Source organism: Leishmania donovani, chromosome 16 (genome assembly GCF_000227135.1).
Source record: "Leishmania donovani BPK282A1 complete genome, chromosome 16".
NCBI classification, from domain to species: Eukaryota; Euglenozoa; class Kinetoplastea; order Trypanosomatida; family Trypanosomatidae; genus Leishmania; species Leishmania donovani.
The window spans coordinates 337,035-355,542 of record NC_018243.1 but is presented as its reverse complement, the minus strand read 5'-3'; the positions used below and the strand labels follow the sequence as shown (position 1 = coordinate 355,542).

At 55.8% G+C, this 18,508-nt stretch overlaps 6 protein-coding genes across 6 annotated transcripts; all 6 read right to left on the bottom strand.

The window, feature by feature from the left end:
- Window positions 1-743: 743 nt before the first annotated feature.
- LDBPK_160990 (hypothetical protein, conserved) lies at window positions 744-3,659 on the bottom strand (the record flags this gene model as incomplete). Its single annotated transcript, XM_003859737.1, has 1 exon — window positions 744-3,659. The coding sequence occupies one exon, from the start codon at window positions 3,657-3,659 to the stop codon at window positions 744-746; it is 2,916 nt and encodes a 971-aa protein (XP_003859785.1).
- Window positions 3,660-8,275: 4,616 nt separating this feature from the next.
- Window positions 8,276-10,561, bottom strand: LDBPK_160980 (hypothetical protein, conserved; the record flags this gene model as incomplete). Its single annotated transcript, XM_003859736.1, has 1 exon — window positions 8,276-10,561. One exon carries the CDS (start codon window positions 10,559-10,561, stop codon window positions 8,276-8,278), a length of 2,286 nt encoding a protein of 761 aa, XP_003859784.1.
- Window positions 10,562-11,275: 714 nt separating this feature from the next.
- LDBPK_160970 (hypothetical protein, conserved) lies at window positions 11,276-12,742 on the bottom strand (the record flags this gene model as incomplete). The annotated part of the gene is made up of 1 exon (XM_003859735.1): window positions 11,276-12,742. One exon carries the CDS (start codon window positions 12,740-12,742, stop codon window positions 11,276-11,278), a length of 1,467 nt encoding a protein of 488 aa, XP_003859783.1.
- A 575-nt stretch (window positions 12,743-13,317) lies between these two features.
- On the bottom strand, window positions 13,318-14,712 carry LDBPK_160960 (sucrose-phosphate synthase-like protein; the record flags this gene model as incomplete). Its single annotated transcript, XM_003859734.1, has 1 exon — window positions 13,318-14,712. One exon carries the CDS (start codon window positions 14,710-14,712, stop codon window positions 13,318-13,320), a length of 1,395 nt encoding a protein of 464 aa, XP_003859782.1.
- Window positions 14,713-15,029: 317 nt separating this feature from the next.
- On the bottom strand, window positions 15,030-15,368 carry LDBPK_160950 (dynein light chain, putative; the record flags this gene model as incomplete). Its single annotated transcript, XM_003859733.1, has 1 exon — window positions 15,030-15,368. One exon carries the CDS (start codon window positions 15,366-15,368, stop codon window positions 15,030-15,032), a length of 339 nt encoding a protein of 112 aa, XP_003859781.1.
- Window positions 15,369-15,639: 271 nt separating this feature from the next.
- On the bottom strand, window positions 15,640-16,302 carry LDBPK_160940 (hypothetical protein, conserved; the record flags this gene model as incomplete). The annotated part of the gene is made up of 1 exon (XM_003859732.1): window positions 15,640-16,302. One exon carries the CDS (start codon window positions 16,300-16,302, stop codon window positions 15,640-15,642), a length of 663 nt encoding a protein of 220 aa, XP_003859780.1.
- Between the last annotated feature and the right edge of the window lie 2,206 nt (window positions 16,303-18,508).

Below are 18,508 nucleotides of genomic sequence, written 5' to 3'. Positions count from 1 at the left end.
AGAGGTGTAGGAAGACAAAACAAGTGGATCTGCGGCCACATCAGATGTATCACGCGTTTCCCCTCCTCTACCTGGCGCAGCTCTACGCATCCGATCACCGACGGCCATCAGCGAAGGTGATGACGACCGTGAAGGGAGTGCAAGCGGGAAGGGGAGGAAGCTCTCATACGTCTAGTGTTTGCGCTACAACAGCGTCATGCGAAACCGGATCCCTCGAGCGCACACCAGTCCGCGTGCACACACACACACACACAAAGGGAGGATCTCCTACGCACCTTCATGCCTGTAGTGAGGTGAATGAGAGTCGGGGGAGGGGGCGCTGATACACAACTTTCCGTTGTCCTTTATATGTCTATCGAGTGCCCAAGCACACGCACACGCATCGGAGCGGCTACAGCAGCCATAACACCACAAAAAGGTGAGAACTAGCTGCGGAGAGGGGCAGGAAGAAAAAGACGATCAGCGGACACACGGTAAAGAGGAAAACATAATTCGCGCGAGGACAAGTTCAGGAAGGAGGAAGCCGCGTCTCGCATCACACGCATGTCCGCTGTAAAGCGCATCTACACGCCACCTTGCCTTCCCCTAGCCTCTCCCTCTCCTCTTCCTCCCTTGGGCCTTCACCGTTGTTTTTGTCTAGCACATGTCACGAATGGAGACGACACGAAAGAAAAAGCAGCTGATCCCCTCACGGCGCGTGAATACTTCGGCACACACATACGCGCCATGAAACCTACGGGGTCTCAGTGGCGCGACTCGTACGCGCGCAACTTTGCGTTCAACTGCCCGATTGCCGCATCCTTGCGGCCAATCAGCGTGTGGGCGTCTTGAATTCGTTTATTCGTGTCCGCCAGCTCCTCCTGCATCCGGCGCACCTCCTCTTCGTTTGATGTGAGTCGGGAGCTCAGCAGACGCACTGTCCCCTGCAGCTCCTGATTCAGCTGCTCCCTGTACTTGGCATCCTCCAGCAGCTTTGCCCGAGCCGCATCAGCCTGCTCCAGTGCCATCTCCAAGTCCGATCGCGCGCCGGCTGAGTTTTGGTGCATCTGTGAGAGCTCTCGTTGATATTGGGTGCACGTGGCCTGTGACTTGGCCAAGTCGCTGCGCAGCCCGTTCAGAAGCTCATCCATACGGCGTATCTCCACCTCGTGCGCCTCCCGAAGATCCTCCATTTCCTCTTGCAGCCCACCTTCGCGCATAGCGGCCTCGCGATGCAGCCGCCCCACTTCCTCCCGCATCTGCTGCAACGCCGTCTCCTTCTCCACAATCGCCTCTCGCGCGCGACCGACCTCACCGCGCACCTGCTCGGCCGCAATGCGGCAAGCCGCCAGCTCCGCGTGGTGCCGCTGCACCTGCTCCTCCAGCTTTCCCTCCATCTGCTGCAGCTGGAGAGCGTGGTCCTGCTGCTGCTCCTGCAGCCTCCGCTCTGCCATGTGTAATTGGTTCTCGAGCTCCTCGCGATAGAGCTTCTCCTCGGCGAGCTGACGCTCCACCTGTCGCTTTTCTTCCTGGAGAAAGGTGCCACGCTCCCGTTCGTGATTCACGACCGCGCGCAAGTCCTCCACCTCAACACGAGCATCCTGCAGTCTGCGGTTTGCTTCCTCCAGTGAACGGCGCTCTTCGTTGACCTGCTTGGTCGTGCCCTGCACTCGGCCCTCCGTCTCTCTCAGCTGCCGCTCCAGCTGCTCGCATGCCGCCTCCAGCTGCGTCTTGCTGGTGCGCAGCTGTGTGATGACTTGAGCAGCCTCCTTCTCCCGCTGCACTGCCGTGTCCTTCGCCTTGCCGAGCTCTTCCGCAGAGGCTCTTTCCAACACAACTATCTTCTCCTTCGCCGCCTCGAGAGCGCTGGTGCGCTTCGCTAGTTCGTCACGCAGCTGCTGCGCATCGGCCGCCTGCTGCGTCAGCTGATCCTGCGCGTAGCCCAGATCGGTAAGTGCCGTGCGCAGCTTCGTCCGCATTGCCTCTACGGCGGCTTGGTGCGCCTGCTCTGTCGACCGCTCCCGACTGCGCTGGTCTGCCTGGATCGTCTCCAGTTCGTTGGAGAGGCGCTGGTTTGCCTTTTCCAGGTTGTCCGCGCGCACCCGCAGCACCTCCACATCCGCCTCACGGTCCTTGCGTGCCTCACGCTCCTCTGTCAGCTGCTGTACCGTCGCGTCGAGCTCCTTCTGAAGAGCCGCTACCTTGTCACGGTGCTGGCGTTGCAGCACCTCACGCTGCTTGAAGCTGTCCTCCACGCTCAGCTCCTTCTCCTGACGCGCCTGCTCCAGCGCCTGCCGCAGAGCCTCGACGGACTTGCTCTCCCTCCTCGCAGCCTTCTCCAAGTCATGGCGCAGCTCCTCCTCTTGTTTGCCGTGCGTCTCCTTTAGGCGATTCAGCTCCTCTCGCAAACTGTCTGTGTCGCGGCGGTACGCCTGCTTGAGCGTGTCGAGTGTGTACTGGTACTCCTCCTCGGTGACACGCTGCTTCTCCTCGCCTTTCTGCAGCTGATCGGTGAGAGCCTGCTGCTTGGCCGCGTGCTGGGTGGAAGCCCTCTGCAGCTGCTCCTGCATCGCGGCGAGCTGCTCGGTGAGGGCTTGGCATTCCTGCTGCATGTTGGCCTGCAGGTCCTTCGTCTTGCTGGCGGCGTCCGACCGCTCCTTGTCGAGCTGCGCCGTGACGTTCTCCACCTTCTCTTGCAACCCCTCCAGCTCCTCCTCCACCACCTGGTGCTGTTTCGCTAAGTCGTCGTACTCGCCCTTGAGCTTGTCGAGAGCGCCGCGCAGATACGTGATCTCGCGTCCTTGCTCTGCGATCAGCGACTCTGTTTGTTCGCGGTAGTCTGCCATAATGTAGCTCTTCTCCTCCCGCTCGCGATCAAGCAGCTCCAACAGCTCCTTCTTGCGTCGCGTTGCGTCCTCGGCCGCCTTGCTCTTCTCAGCCATCGCGTTCTCGGAGACCACCTTGAGCACGTGCAGCTGATCGCGCAGCTGCCGGGTTTGCGCCTCGTGTTCTTCGCGGGCGGCAGCGGCCTCGTCGGCGTAGCGGTCACGCAGCGCACGCAGATTTGCACGCTCTCGATCCAGCGCAGCCTCGAGTGTATCAGCCCTCATTCCACGCTTCGCACACTCCTCGCGCATATCGGCCAGCTCACGCTCCGCTGTGATGAGCATCGCGCGGATTTCCGCGTGGCGGCTAGGACTGTAGCCGGCATCACTGCCGGTTGCGGGATCGCGGCAACCGTACGACGGAGTCGCCGTGTCGCCAGGAGGCGCGACGTACTGCACCAAGGAACGCTGAGAAGGCGTGTAGCCGGAGCTGTTCATACCGGCTGGTGACGTTGTCGCCGCAGCGCTGAGGCGCTGGTCGTAGAAGGTGGACTCAGAGGAAAAAGTGCGCGGTGCGGCACCGCCTGAAGCGTAGCCTCCCGGCGGGCGAGGCATGGAGGAAGCAGTGTCCTGCACAGGGCTGGCACCACTGATGTGGCACCGTGGCAGGGGCCCAGCAGCACAAGTAGCCCGTGCGCGACCCTCAGCCTGTCGCGCCCCGTTCAATGGCGAATCGTTGAAGCCGACTGTAAAGTTGTGGGGACTGCCTGCGCTGGGGTGAAAGGTGTTGGTACCCTGCGCAGCACCGCGATCAGCGGTAGCGGCGGCTGAGGCAACCAAGCGATCCCTCGGCATGAGATCTTCAGCTCCGTTGGCGTGGCTGGCGCCACGCCGGAAGGGCGATCGGGGAGCAGAATCCACAAGCTCCTCGTCGGCCGGAGGCGCGTTTCTCTTGGCGCCAGAAGCCTCAGTCGTCTTCTGCGAGTGTTGCACGGGGCTGTTCGCGAGAGGCGGTAGCACCTCGTCGCCCCCCAGCTCTGCAGCCGCACTGCCTGCAACGCTGAGCCTCTCAGGTGAGGTGAACTGCACTGGCTGCACATGCGCTGAGGGAGTGAGGCAAGCCTCGCTTTGCGAATTCACGCTCGCCCCGCGACCCGCAGACCCGGCTGGGTTGCTCGGCGACGAAGTCGTAACACCTTCTGAGTCGTCGCGGGCCGCAGCGGCCACGTTATTCGTGTTCGGCGTCGACGACCCCGTCGTGGACACAGATGCGATGGTCCCCTCTGCGCTAAACTTTCCGTCCTTCAGTGCATCATGGACGCTCGCTTCATCGCGCGATGGAGATGGCGACGGCACAGGCGGCGCCAGCTTCACAGACGACGTACCACGGCGCTCCGACATCTCCAGCACGGGCATATACACACACACACACGGAGGGGCAAAGGGGGGGGTCCGTGAGGAGGGAAAGAGACGCTTTCTATGTTTCTTCGTGCCGGCCAGAAGTGTGGAAGAGATGAGGAGTGCAAGACAGCCCCTACACAACGAAGAGAGACAAGGCAGTGAACCAATGAAGCGAACGGATGTAAAGAACACGAAAAAAGTGACTGAAGAAGGAAAACGAACGCGCACTGACGATAGTTGTCGAAGGCGCCAACACATGCAAGCGTAGGACCCTTTTTCGCTCCTTGCGATCCCTGAATCCCGATTCTCGCTCGCTCAGCGAAAACACAAAAGGGTAGAAAGATATGCTAAACACACCAAAACGAAAACAGTCCCTCACTGCCGCTGCCGCTACTGCTCTTGTCGCTCACTTCTCTGCAGCTCCTCGAGTCTGTCTCCGCTTGTGCTCTCTTCAATGCCCCACTCACTCTCCCGATTTGGCCCTTTCCTCTTTTTCAAGTGTCTATGAGAAGATGAGCCCGCTTTTCTCTTTTCTGTGAACGTATACGTATGCCTGTGCGCACGCTGTCGTCGATGATAAATCCGCTTTCTTTTCCCTGGGTTTAACCGCCGTGTTTCGCTGCCGCTGCTGCTGTGTATGTGTGCGCGCGAGACCGACACAGCACGTGCAGAAATAGAGAAAGTTTCCACAGCGGAAGAGCGACGCGTGTCGTGTTTTCCTTCGCTTGTTTTTTCCTTTGAATCACCTGTGCTCAAGCATCGGCGTATGTTACTGCACACACACACAGAGACAGAGAGGGCGGTAGAACGAAGAAAAACAAATAAAATAAGCGCACGACACACAATGATAAAATTCCAGTGAAGGAAGGGGTGCGAAAGGCAGGAAAAGGGCGACGGGAGTGGCGGTGGTGGAAAGGGGTAGGAAAGGGGGCAAGAGTGGCTTTCGTCCGTCTATCCAAAGGGAGCGAAAACAAATACGTAAAGAGAGTACAAAAAAAGGGAGAACGGAGAGATGTGAAGCAGGGCGATACAAGAGGAGGAGGGAGGAGGAAGTCGTCGATGAAGCTCTATGATTTCGCCAGGAAACAAGACAGAGTGTCGCTTCCTTTGAGCTCTTCGCGTGTATGTGTGACACATGTGTGTTTATGTGTGTGGTGATACCGTTGGTAGGGTATCGGGTCACCGGCGTCGGTCGTGCAAGTTTTCGTTGTTGTTGACGCGTCGTAGTCGAGGTTTGTCCGTGATTCGGCAGAGAACGTGAAAGAAGGGTAAGAAGGGATGATAGCGAGGTGAGAGGGAGTGGCAAAGAAGAGAAAGGTCGGGCAAGAGCGTCGTCCCCTCCGTGCCGCGGTGACTCAGGGTTGGACACTGCCGCACATGTGCGTCTTTCCTTTTCGGTGTGAGTGACAGTCCTCCACAAATTTGCCTTCCTGCGCGTTGCGGGTGTAGGCAGCCGTGTGCGGCGCATCCTCCACTCACATCATTTTATGGAAACTGTATCAGCCCCGCTGCCGCAAAAGAAGGGCCTAATTGTAGACAGGCTCGAGTCCCTACAAAGTGGCGAAATCGGACCGCCGATGCGCAACACACTGTGGTGGTGGTTGCCATCATAGCAGCGTTGGGGTAGAGAAAGAAAAGCGCTTTTAGGCGTGTGTGGGGGGGAAGCTTGAGGCAGGGGCTGCGCTCAAAATGGCTGAGTCGGTGCATTGCTGCCCCGGCGTGTGTCGACGGCTTCTTTGCATCATGCGATGGGGGCCTGTGACGGGGGGGGGGGGGTAGAGTTGAGCTCATGACGTATGGCAGAAAGGCTGCGTTGAAAAAATATAGAGAGGTTCAATAGGACCGGTCTGCCACCTTCTTGGAAGTAGCGCAGCTCTCCTGATAGACGAGGCTCGTGATAGGCAGATTCGGCATGCCATCCGCGTAGAGCTCCTTGAGACCTTCACATCTTAATTACATAGCAAGCGTGCTGTGGAGAGGTAAAGGGCGCAACTGTGGGGGATAGAAAAAGTAAAGAGAGGGGGGAGAAGCCTTCGTCTCAGTGATCCACAACCGCTGACACTATGCAGTCCGTCTAGCGCTGCTGAGGGTTTCAGCGGTGCCCCCCACCCTTGGCGGTGCAAACGTTTGTGTCTGTATGTGTGTGTGTTTGAAACGGTGGCGAGACCGACAAGCAAGCGAGAGAAAGAAGAAGCGATGCGACTTATGAAAGCGCTCATGCCACGCACGGTGGAAGGGGTGCGACACCCCCGACGGACCCTTCTCTCCCCTCTCGGCCGCTGGTACCCTAACAGAGCTATGCCTCGCCCGCCACCTCCACCCACCTACACACACCCACGGAGTGCGTCTGCGCTAGCTGCGTTAGCCGAAATGCCCAAGGAGCTATCAGAAAAGCGATTTAGATGCGCGTCGGCACCCGGGAGGCATGCCAGCTTTGAGCGTGGCGCTGGTCAGGTGGTGGAAAAGAAAGCAGGAAGAAGAGGTGCGACCACCATCTCTAGTGGACCTGGTGCCCTTTACTGCGACTTCTTCCCCCCTCCCCCCTCCGATACCTCGCTCTCTCTCTCTCTCTCCTGTTTTGAAATCGCTGTGCGTGTCAGCTCGATTTTCTTTTCGTTTGTAGCCGCATAGCCCCCACTAGTTTTGATTGCCGTTGTCGATGAACCCACACACGGACGCCCTCACTCGCGCACCATCTTGCGGTAGGGAATGAGGTTGCGGGCAAGAAAACAACAAGTAAACAAAGTGTGTGGTAGAACAGAGATACTCCGCCAACAGAAAGCGAGACAGCGAAAACGGAGAAAACGTTTTTTTTTTCTTCTTCTTCGTCCTGAATAACATGGCACAGAGCTGCATGGGAGAGCAGCACGCGTCCTCACAGACACACATGAACACGAACAAGCACGAAAGACTTGGCACGAAGCGAGACAAGACAGACGTGAGGGCAAAAGCACGTACCCGTCACAGAAAAGAAAAAGCGGAGGTGCACCGGGTAAGCGTTATGTGTGTATCACATGAAGACAGCGAAACGATTGCGATCCTTCGACACTTTACGTCTGGCCCACTACTACCAACACCCTTGACCCTACTCCTACTGAATCTCGTCAACAGCCAACGCCGTATCTCTCCGAGAACACAACACATGCACCTCTGACCGGAACTTCCGCCTTGTTGGGTGTTATTTGCCTCCCTATGTCTCACTTTTCATTGGTTTCTACACATATAGGCACATATATATACGCAGATATGCACAACTATGCAGAAGCATCCCCTCAGTCACACGCAACAATCAAGCACCGTAGGTCGAAGCTAATCGAGAAGAAAAGAGGAACAACGTATCACACTACAGAGGTCATATGAGGGGGAGGACTTACCATGAGCGCGTGAGACGCGTGTCTGCGTACGTTTGTGCACAAAAACGTGCGTCTGTAGCTGTGTGCGTCCACGAGCCAGGTAGACAGAAGGAGGGGCAGAAGAGAGCATGTGGGCAGAAGGAGAAAGGGACGCACAAGAAGAAGGGAAAAGGGGGAGGAAAAAAGAAACAAAAACGAACACAAAGACCGACTAGGCGCTTCTCTCTGTGTGTTTGTGTGCGTGTGTGTGCGTAGTTGTCGTGCGCTCTCTGTTTCTCCGGTGCCCTGCGTGTGTGTCTCTGCGCTTGTGTGCGTGCCCATCTGCACGTGCGTACGTACGCGTGTGTGAAATAGACACATCGGCTCCTAACGTTGGCACGGAAGAGAACAAACACAAAAAAAAAAACTGTGCGAGAGGCGAGGGAAAAAGTCGCAAAACACAAGCCGCTAAGGCTATCGGGGAGCGGTGCTGGTGCTGTTGATTTGTTGTTGTCATTCAGAATTGTGGCTGACATCTCCGTCTGTGCATACGACGATGAGCAAGAATGGGTGTGAGTGTAAGCGAGAGAACCAGTGCGCGCGAAAAGCGAAGTCTGCGAGGTTGGCGTGGAGGCCGCTACGCCGGAGAGGGGGAACAAAGGTGTAGACAAAAAGCGGGCATACCTCAGGACGCAATGGCCAGCCAAAACACCCTCTCCGTCAGCACGCGAACGCCACTCAAGGAGAGAAGACCACGCCGACTGCGTTAGCCTTTTCGATCAATGAGCCGACACGACTTGCCCAACGCTGCCTCTCGCTGCGGTAGAACAGGCCCGGGTACTCGCGTTCCATGTGCACACCATGCGCCTCCACAGCGCTCCAGAGTCGATTCACGCTCTCCTGCAGCAACGTTTTCTCCGCGTGGTAGGGCGAGGTGGTCGTCATGACAGCACCAGCATCGTCGCGCTCTAGGGGCGTCGGAATGCCAAGATCCTCCATTTGAACCTCGGCCTTGCAGGTAGCGATCCCGGCCAGTGACCGCAGTGACGCTCGTGCCGCCCCCAACCAGCCACCGTTCTCACGTCGGGAGCGGTGCTCCGCCTCTTGGAGCTCCCGCTCGCGCTCGAGGGCCGTGATCGCCACCAGGTCCTTCTCACGTGCAACGCACGCGTCAAGCACACGGGTGCGGTGAGTCTTATCTTTGCGGCGAATGTCCTTGTCGAGAGACAGCTTTAGGGAGTGCACGCCGTCCCGCAACTCCCAGTACGCCTCAAATCCGGCGCGCAATCGGCCGCGGTCCTCAGCGGATATCACCCACGCCACTTTGCCACCCGACCTCGCCTCCTGCGCGCTGCTCTCGTCCGAAACTAATACTAGCTCGTAGCGCGGGCGGCCAGCCGTCACGGCAAGTCGATGGCCAAACATGCTCTGCGCAGCAGGCTCGAGAAGGGGAGGGGTAGGCTTTGGGAGGTGTTGCAGCTCAACCACTGCATCCCTGGCGCTTCCCACAAGCGTCTGGTACAACTCCTCATAGCGCTTGAAACTCGTTAGGTCGTCCTCGTTGATGCAGACGCTGAGAAGCACCCGCAGCGTGTTGCGAAGAAACGCGAACTGAGGCAGCGCAGGCCGGAAGACAATCCTGGCTGGCTCGCCGCTTTCCATGGCTACCCTGCCGTGCGCAGCAGGCAAAGATGGGCTCACGCCCATTCCTAAGAACTCAGGGTAGGGGACAAAGGCGCCGCGTCGATACGCTTCAAACGGCGACAGGCCAGCGTCGGCGCGCACCAAATCCGGCCGAGAAGCAGCGATGTGTTCCAGACGAGTCATCTCAGTCGTTGCGTCCTCGATAAGAATGCGCAGGGCGTAGTAGTAGGACGGATGCAGGAGTCGTTGCTTTATGCGTGCATCATACAGGGCGTACTCTGGGAGATAGAAGCATTCCGCCTGCTGGTATAACATGTCGTATATGTGGCTCACGTCGCGTATCTCGTAGCGGAGAACACGCACAGCCTTGGTGCCGGGGCGCCCACCAGCTGATGTGGTTGCCTGGTTTGTCGGCCTCTGCTCGCTTGCCTCGCGAGCCGTGTCGACTCGGCGCTGCGACGACTCCCGCTGCACCGGCACCTCGAATGTACCAGCCTTCGGTACATCGTCCCTGCCAGAGAGCAGCCCTAAGACGCTGTCCGCCCACTCTAGCAGAGACAAGCACGCCTGAATGAACTTCATGAAGCTTCGCTGGACTTGGATCGATGGCAGCTGCGAAGGGTCCAGCGCCAGCAGCGTGCGGTACGTTGGCGCCTGCGCAGATGACTCAGAGGGCGCCTCTGCTTGAGGGTCCTTCTTCGGCGCCCTCTCAGCTATGCCCTGCGCGTCACCCTGCTGAAGTGCTGCGTCTCTCAGTCCCACTTCATCCGTGGGGCTGTGTGCTAGCCTCTTCTGTGTCTCCTCCTCAATCGAAGCGGCCCTCATCTGAGCATGCTTACACATCGGATGCTGCACCTTCTGACGTCTTTCGTCTTGTGCAATGCACCGGCGCAGCTCGCCCACATTCGTGGTCCACAAGTATGCGTACCTCGCGTTCAAAGATAGCAGCGTGTCCTTGGCGCTTTCCAGCTCCGCCGCCATGAAGTCGATCGCGTCGAGCTGCGACCCTAGAAATGACTTTGGGTGGTGAAGAAGCGGTGGTGCGGCCCCCGCAGACTCGGACAGGGTGATGTTGTATCCCATAGGACTGCTGTGCTGTAGCACGTGAGGATAGACGCTGCCCACCTGATACGCTAAGCCTCTGCCATTGTTTCCCATGACAAGCTGAGCGGGCTCTGCCTGATTGAGAGGGATGGAGGCAAGAATAAGCCGGCTTGTGTTGCTGAGATGCGCTAGCACAGAACTGCATGCGCTCCTCACTGTTTGCACATCTTGCTCGGTGACGCGAAGAAGCGCATGCACGCCCTCCTGCTGTGTAAAAAACTCTGTGAAGCCAACCAGCACGCTCGCGTCTTCCTCGCTCGGGTACGCCACTGCCATTTCTTCGATGTCCGAGAAGGGGGTGTCGAGGAAAAGAGCAAGACTGCGAGAGTGAGGATGTCGATTCGTGAATGAAGGCGCCAGCTGTACTCAACAGCAGTTGCCGCTAGCGTCCTGTCAGAACAGCAAAAAAAAAGAGGAGGACGGGAAAGAGGGGCATGAGAGGAATCGCTGCCAAAGAAGCAGCCCAAGAGAAGGCACAGAGAGAACAGCGAGGGGAGGGAGGGGGGTCATTTGGGAACGTGAAGCCCGGGGGCGGCCTCGCCGCTGCAGCGGTGCTGCGACTGCCAGTAGGCCGCCATGCTTGCCTGCGCCAGTAAAAGAGGTAGCCACCGCGACAAGAGCAAGAGAAACACGGAAAAAGAGTTGGGCTGTTCGTGGAAAGCACTGCGGGAGAGCTACAAGGCATGCCCCGCTCAGAAGATCTCTTGCTTTAAACGAAGATGTGAGTGCAGCTCGCGACAGCGAGGCAGCTAAAACAAACACATAATGTACCACACCTCAGACACTGAAACTCGTGCGGGCGCTGCTGTGCACGATACACGCGTGCCCTATCATTCCACAAAACAAGCACGAGAAGGCGCATAAGTACACCATTGGGTACGAAAGCGACGGCACGTTGAGAGAGACACAACCGGGGTGCTCTAACCTGTGCCACTTCGAGCACACGCCGAAACGTTGTGCCTCCTTTCCGGAAAAGGCAGTGCTGCTCCACTAAACGGCAGATTTCCTCGCCTGCTGCTTGCGCTGCAGTTCGAACCTGTCCCACTCCTCCATAGATTTGTACGGCTTTGCGATAATGTAGTGCGACGTCCCAAAGTGCTTGCTTTCCCACTTCTCCACAGAGAGCCCGCTCAGGCGAATCACGCGCCGAATATCCCTATTCCACCAGCACCCCCAGCTCTTCGCGTGCCGCGGCGCCCATTTATCGAGGTGATTGTTGACACGAGTAGAGTGGCCCTTTCCGTGTTCGATGAGAAGCAGCTTTCCTCCCGGTTTGCACACGCGCGACAGCTCACGTAAAGCTCGCACTGGGTCATCGAAGCTGCACAGACCGAACATGTCCACCACAGTGTCGAAGCTGTTGTCAGGGAACGGGAGCTGCTCTGCGGCGTAGTTGGCTACGGCAAACAAGGGCTGCCTTTCAAGTTCACGATTGCCGCCACGAAGCTCTGGAGGCACCTCGATCAGTTGGTTCTTTTCAGTCGTTGAAGCATCGGCAGCAGAGACGTCGGCGCGTCCACGCTTGAGCATGCTCAGCCTCTCTTCGCGCTGAAGCTTGCTCTCGACCCGGCGTCGAAACTCCCCGCGTGCCTGAACTTCGCGTTCACGTCGCGCCAGTGTGGCCTCCCCTTCCTTGGAGAGAAGCGGCAGTTTGTCGCCGGTGTCAAGCGCTTGCAGAACAGGCACGATTATGGCATCGGCAGCCAAGTTCGTCTGCGAGGATGTTGCCTCCAGAAACTCCTCCTCTTCAGTCCCGCTCAGGGGTGTCACCAGTACTTCCTGCACGGTCCCGTCTTCACGCACAATCTTTCTCTTTCGCAAAGCGGCTTTGTCAGCTGAGTCGGGCCCCAGTCTTTGTGCGTCGTGCTGAGCGCGGACACGCGCCTCAATCGAATTTCGAATCCCAGCAATGTCGTAGTCGGGGTACCGATACGGAGTGTAGCCCAGCCGACTCTGTATCTTTGCGATGCACGACTGAACCATGCCGGCTGACCGATCGCACAGCACGATCTCGTCGCACGGGTTTTCCTTCTCAATATGCTGCAGCATGTAGCTAGTGGAGTTGTCGCCGCTGCCTGCTGCCTGGGTATCGTCTCTGCGGCCCAGCATGCCCCTCAAGTGTCGCTGGACCTCCGAATCGTCACTGAAGTACTTGTGGGGGTAGTACGCATAGTTTCCCATGCACCCGGCACCAACCTCCAGCACCCGCCCGCGAAGCAGGCCTTCGTCCCGTAACATCTTCCGCCGCCACCGACTGAGGCCCAGGTAAAACTCTTGACACTTCGTCTTTTTCTCATACAGATTGTCGATGGACAGCTTGTCGTAACTTTTCAGCCGGTCATTGTTGCTTACTGTGTAATTTGGGGGTGGAGCAAGAGTGATTGCAGCCACGTAGGCGCTACCACAGAAGATCGTGACGCAGGTGGTTCCGACGATCACTTTGCTCAGAAGCCTCATCGCTTGGAGCTGCTTCACACTTTCAATGAGTTTCTGCCAATCACATGAGGGAAAGCGAGACAAAGAGAGAAAGTATGAAGTAGAGAAAGTAAAAGAAGAAGCTGTTGTAGAGCGAGCGCAAGTACGTGGGGCTGCGAGGTAGAAAACTTGCTGCTTTTCCACCTGACGACTAGAAAGAGAACGCGCACGATAGCGCAAGTCTCCCAGTGCGCAGTGCGACAGCCATGAGGAAAGAGACACGTTGCGAGATGAGAATCGAGCTGTGGCCGCTGAGTGGACACTAGTGAGAAGCAGGAGCTTGATCAATGGTGATAAATGGAAGAGAACAGTTTTTGTTTTTCGATGATAAGGTAAGAACACAATCACCAGCAAAAGAACTGTGTTTAAATAGATCAAAGTATTCATACATTCAGCCTCCAAGAAGAGGCCGCACTGATAGAATCACTTGCAATTGCATGAAAAGTAACGAATGAAACCAAGGCGTTTGTGTATGAAAGTGAAAAAGGGCGCGAAAAGAAAGAGGCAGAGAGAACGAGTTCCGTTAGCTCTCTAGAAATATTTCACACACGAGCTTATCACTTGGTAAAGTGGCTCTCCACGAACTGAAGCATCAGTTCTGCCTGCGAGGTGAGGCTGAACTTCTTGAGCGCATACTGCTCGCATTGGTCCCCTTTTGTCTTCTTCCAGTCCTCCGCGAGAGCCTGCTTCACCGCAGCATAGACACGCTCGGCAACCTCGTCGTTTGTACCTTCGTCCACCAAGGCACCAACCTCGTCGTTGACAAAGTCCAGCGGGCCACCGGATTTGGCACCGATCACAGGTGTTCCGCACCCCATGCACTCGATGAACACAAGTCCGAAGGGCTCATCATGGCTCGGGAACACAGAAACATCCGCAACAGTGTAGACGTTGGCTAGATCAGGCTGACTCTGAGGTCCCAGGAAGAAGGTGTCTTTCAGCCCCAGCGTCTGATAGGCCATGTCCACATACAGCTTTCGAGTTTCCTGAGAGCCGGCACCAAAGATCAGAGTAAGGATCCTCTTGTCCTCTTTCTCCCACATACTGGCAGCCTTTAGGACGGAGTCGATCCGCTTCCAGTGAGCAAAGCGGCCACAAAAAACAACGACCCTGTCGTAAGCGTTCACGTCAGAGATGCGTTGATCAGAAGCCACGTGGCGCTGCACGGATGAGAGCTGGGTGGCATCGAATCCGTCGTAGAGAACCTGGGGCATGTGGCCGAAAGCCTTTTCGCGTGTCATCCCTTGTATTGGATGGAACACCAGCTGGTTGTAGCCGCAGGGTGTGATGGCGACGCGCTCTTTGGGAAAAAGTGGGAACAGCTTTTCAAAGCTATTCTTCTGCGGTGCCGAGACGGCAAAAACACCGGAGACATGACCAGTGCTCTCGAAGATATTCTTCGTGCCGCGAATCCAGTCGTAGTACTTCATGGGAAACTCTGGTAACTTGTTGATTTCATTCTCGTACATCTTGAGAGCTGTGCCATGCGCGAAGACCACAAGTGGCACCTTCGGAATCCCTTGTGCCACACGACGCTCGTTGATCTCAGACATAATCACAGGATTCATGAAGCAATGATGAGCGAGAAAGAGGTTGATACGCTTGCCGTGCTTATTCTCGATGTACTCGATGAAGTCAGTGCACTCCTTCAGCAGATTGTCGCAGTAGCTTGTTACTTCCTCGTCGGTCATAGAGTGCCATCTCTTGCTGCTCTGTGGTCCGACACTCTCGCAGATGGGAATCGGGTGAGGAATCTCGTACACGCGGTAGTCATCACGATCCGTTGGGGTCTTTTGGAGATCAGAGGGCCAAATCGAGTAGCAGTGGCACTTTTCCAGTGAGTTCATGGCAATGTGCTGTCCTTGGTGGAGAATACCAGACCCAGGGGCAAACTGCCCTGACCCTTGCCAGTTGTTAGTGCCCAAGGCGAAGATCAGCCACTCCTTGGCCATCACTGTGGTACTTGAAAACGTGGTGGTCGGAAAGATACTGGTTCTTTCGCACGACAAGAGAGAGTGGGGGACACAATGACAGCATAGCCTCACGAATACTCCGCTCACACACACACACGTAGAGAAAGCACTGGCAAATCGAAAGGAAGACAAGTTGTCATCCATGGCATCTCTGACACCTTTTGCGCTGAGTATTCCAACCTGCGCAGATGAACCTACGTCATTGTAGCCGTGGCCCGCTGAGATGGCAGCTCAATTTCTTGCGTTTCTTCCGTAAAGCTGTATACATGAGAAGTCAAAGTGCTATAAACACCACCTTAGAGGCCCTTGAACACGACAATAGCAATGAAACCCCTATGGAACATGTACATCAGGTGCTTCACCTCATAGGTGATCTCAAATCCGAATCCCTCTCCAATAACACAATGCCAGGAAGGTCCGAACTTCTTGTCCATCTGCTCCTTGACATACTTGGCAGCCATCTCGTAGCTATCCTCGTGCTTCTCCAACGCGTTGACCACAATCTCTTTGCAGTCAGCTCGCATCTCCTCGGACATATCGCTCGTCTTCTCCAGCGGGTAGTTAAGAGAGTGAGTGTAGCGACGGACATATTCGAGGTTGCACGGCCCTTCTGGCTCTTTGATTTTGGTATCCATTTGCTTAGGCAAGGATGCTACTGTAGGACTTCGTTGCAGACTAGAAAGAAGGAAACGGGAAAGGAAAGATAGAAGATCATCAAGAGGTGCACATACGGCGAATCGGTAGCACTGAGAACCATGGCTCTCACCTTGCCGAGAGTGGAATTGAATTCATACCACGACTTCAGCATGGGGAGCAGCAAATTTTGCCTTTGTTTTGTTTCACTGTTGCATCTACACGCAATATTAATGCAGAGTAGCTTCTTGAAAACAAGAGCTCGGTAGCTTACTAAGCATACTGACGAGCAGGTACAGCATCTTCGTATTGCTCGTTCTCTTCCTCTTTCCTCTTGAACTTCGATTCCTTTTGAGGAAGGGTATGGCTAGGCACTGTAAGATTGGGGAGTTCCTGGTCGACTTTCTGTGTACCAGCGGATTGCTCCAACTCGCGCAGCAGCTCGTCGTCGTCGGGAAGCCCGGCAAGAGGCTGGCTAAGTACAGCGTTGATCTGGTTAGCCTCTTCAATAGATTCACTTGCTTCATTCATGAGCCTTTCGATGTCATCGATATCAAGCATTTTGTTCAGGTTGTCCAGCTCGCACTTGCCGTCCTTCATGGCCGCGGCTACCTCCCTTTGAATCTGGGAAAACTCGACAGTATCGATCAGGTGCTGGATATTGTCTAACATGTCGGTCACTATAGAGATCTGCGACTGCTGCGCCTTCTCTCGCTTAAGACAGTATAGCGCCTTGCGCCTGTTCCCTACACGCATGAACTCCTTCGCTTTCTCATGCTCCAGGTCCGCAACGCGTTCATACTTACGAATAGCTGCCTGTACATTGTCTCGCTGAAGCTTCAGCTGGAGGCGTGCTTTGTCAGAAGGTGTGATTTGCGACTTCTCCGGCTTCGCTGCCGTCTGAGACAACTTTGGCTTCGATTCGCTGAGTCCCATTTTTGAGAGCGGATCACCCTCAACAATCTCAAGTGATGCGATGTGTATTGCAAGGAGCTGCAAAGAGAGAGAAGATTGAACAGACGGAGGAGAAAAGCATGAGGATCGCCAAGCGGAGCTGCAAACGCAGGTGGTCAGTTTTCCACGCAAGACTGAGTGCGAGCCTGTCAGCTGCTGCAATGTCCTACAAATACCATTACATGTTGTGAAGCAACCCTAGCTGAGCCTGTCTTTGGGCCAAACTAGCACTTTCGTGTTGCGACTTCGAAAAGCTCTCAGGCATGACCCTCCAGCAACGCTGGTTGCATACACCCTCCACTTAGCAAGATGGGGCCCCGAGGGTCAAGCCAGCCACGATTCATACTTGACGCCATCCCCGGCACCCGCCCACCCCCCCCCCTTCAGCGTAGAACATAAAAAAAACAACCCACCTCGAAGCAACCACCCTCTGCAGGGACAAGACCTTCAAAAGGGTGGCAACACCACACCCACGAGGTCAGCGCGGGCCGCACCATGCTACCAAGAACACGATTTTTGCCGCACCCCCCCGCCCCGACCCCGTGGCGCCCCCTCGAGCCACAGAGCGGGCGCGCCTCTTCCTCTCCAACTGCGGCCTTCACCCGAATTTATGGCATGATCTGAAAAGATCGGAGTATTCACGACTGATACACCCGAGAACATGCGCACATTAGCTTCAGCTTCCTGCCGCCGGGGAAAAAGAGCCTCTGGACCAAGGCGAAAAGGCACAACCGCGGCTAAGGGACAAAAAAAGCGCGGCCCGAACGAAAAGATACACCGACACTTTCCAGGAGACATCGACAAGCACTGGGGGGGGGACAAAAGATAAAAAATGCTGCGTCAAAGTGAATAAACAACAAGTCAGGTGCACCGGCTTGAAAACAGCAACGATATGCCCTTGGGGAAACCTCTTCAATTCCAGATGCGCCGGTGTTTGTTTCTTTTCCACTGGACCACTTCAGTACAAATAGTCTCTACAATGGGCCCCGCGCGTGTTCTGCCGTTGTTTCCTTTTCTCACCATACCCACCCCCACGTCAACAATAACAAGTCCCCGAATGAGCTTATCGGCGATCAAACGCCCCAGCGGGATTATTTTAGAGCCGCCATAAATGACCTTTATCACCACAGCCCTTTTTTCACCCCAAAAAGTCTTCCCAGCAACAAAGCTCTAGCCGACCCTTTTTGTGACAAAAATCATGCTCCGATCTTCGATTGTGTTTTAAGATCCTGGAGAAGCCCCCCCCCCCAAGCGATCACGGCACATTCCCTTAGAAGGGGTGAAATCAAGCAGCCCCAAGCAAAGCAAGGCTTAGAAGCAAAGGCCAAAAGAAGCCGCAAAAAAAAGCGAACGAAAAAAAGAACTGTGCATTTTATTTTCTTTCACCCCCCCCCCCCACCCTTTCACCCATCTTTGCCTACTCACTTTTTGCGCCGCGATACGGGGGACAAACGCACCTCGTCCCCACCAACGCTGGCGGGTTGGCAGTGAAAAAAAGCCCCGGTTTAGAACAAAAGGTGTCCGAAATACCTCAGGATCACAACAAGCGTCACAATTACAGACATTGACTTCCACAAATCCATGCGCCATCGGGCAAACTCCCCACCCACACACACAACAGCGCGAACAGAAGAGAAAGCCCAGGGCCCGATAAGAGTTTCTGCCAAAATAACGGGCCGCCGTGTTGATGGAAAGCCCCCCCCCCCTCTTATATTTATTTTCTTTTCCCCCCTTTGGCTAGAAGTTGTAAACCACAAGCTGCTTCTCATCGCTCTTTTTTGAAATTGATGAGTATTTTCATTTCAGCGTACGCTTCGCCGAAAGCTTCTTGGACCGGGCAGCATTGCACGCAGCGAATGGGAAATCCAAGCAAAGCATTGCCAAATGGAGGATAAAGAAAATTCTTCGGGAGCCTTACGCTATGTTTGTGGCGCAAAGGCTCCCCGCGGGCTTTGGAATTGAAAAGCTTTCGGCCCGCGCAACTGACAACCAAATCAGAAGCCAAAACAAACACCAGCCATGGCTTTCAGCATCCCACCCTTTAGCAAAGCGTCTACTTTGGATTAAGGGGAAGTCTTCTGCAAGGACGCAATGCGGGACTTCATTGGCACAAAAAAAGCGAGTGTTGAGGGGGGGCTCAGCCACAAGAGCAAAACACGACTATGCAAAGGAAGGGAAAAGAATAGCC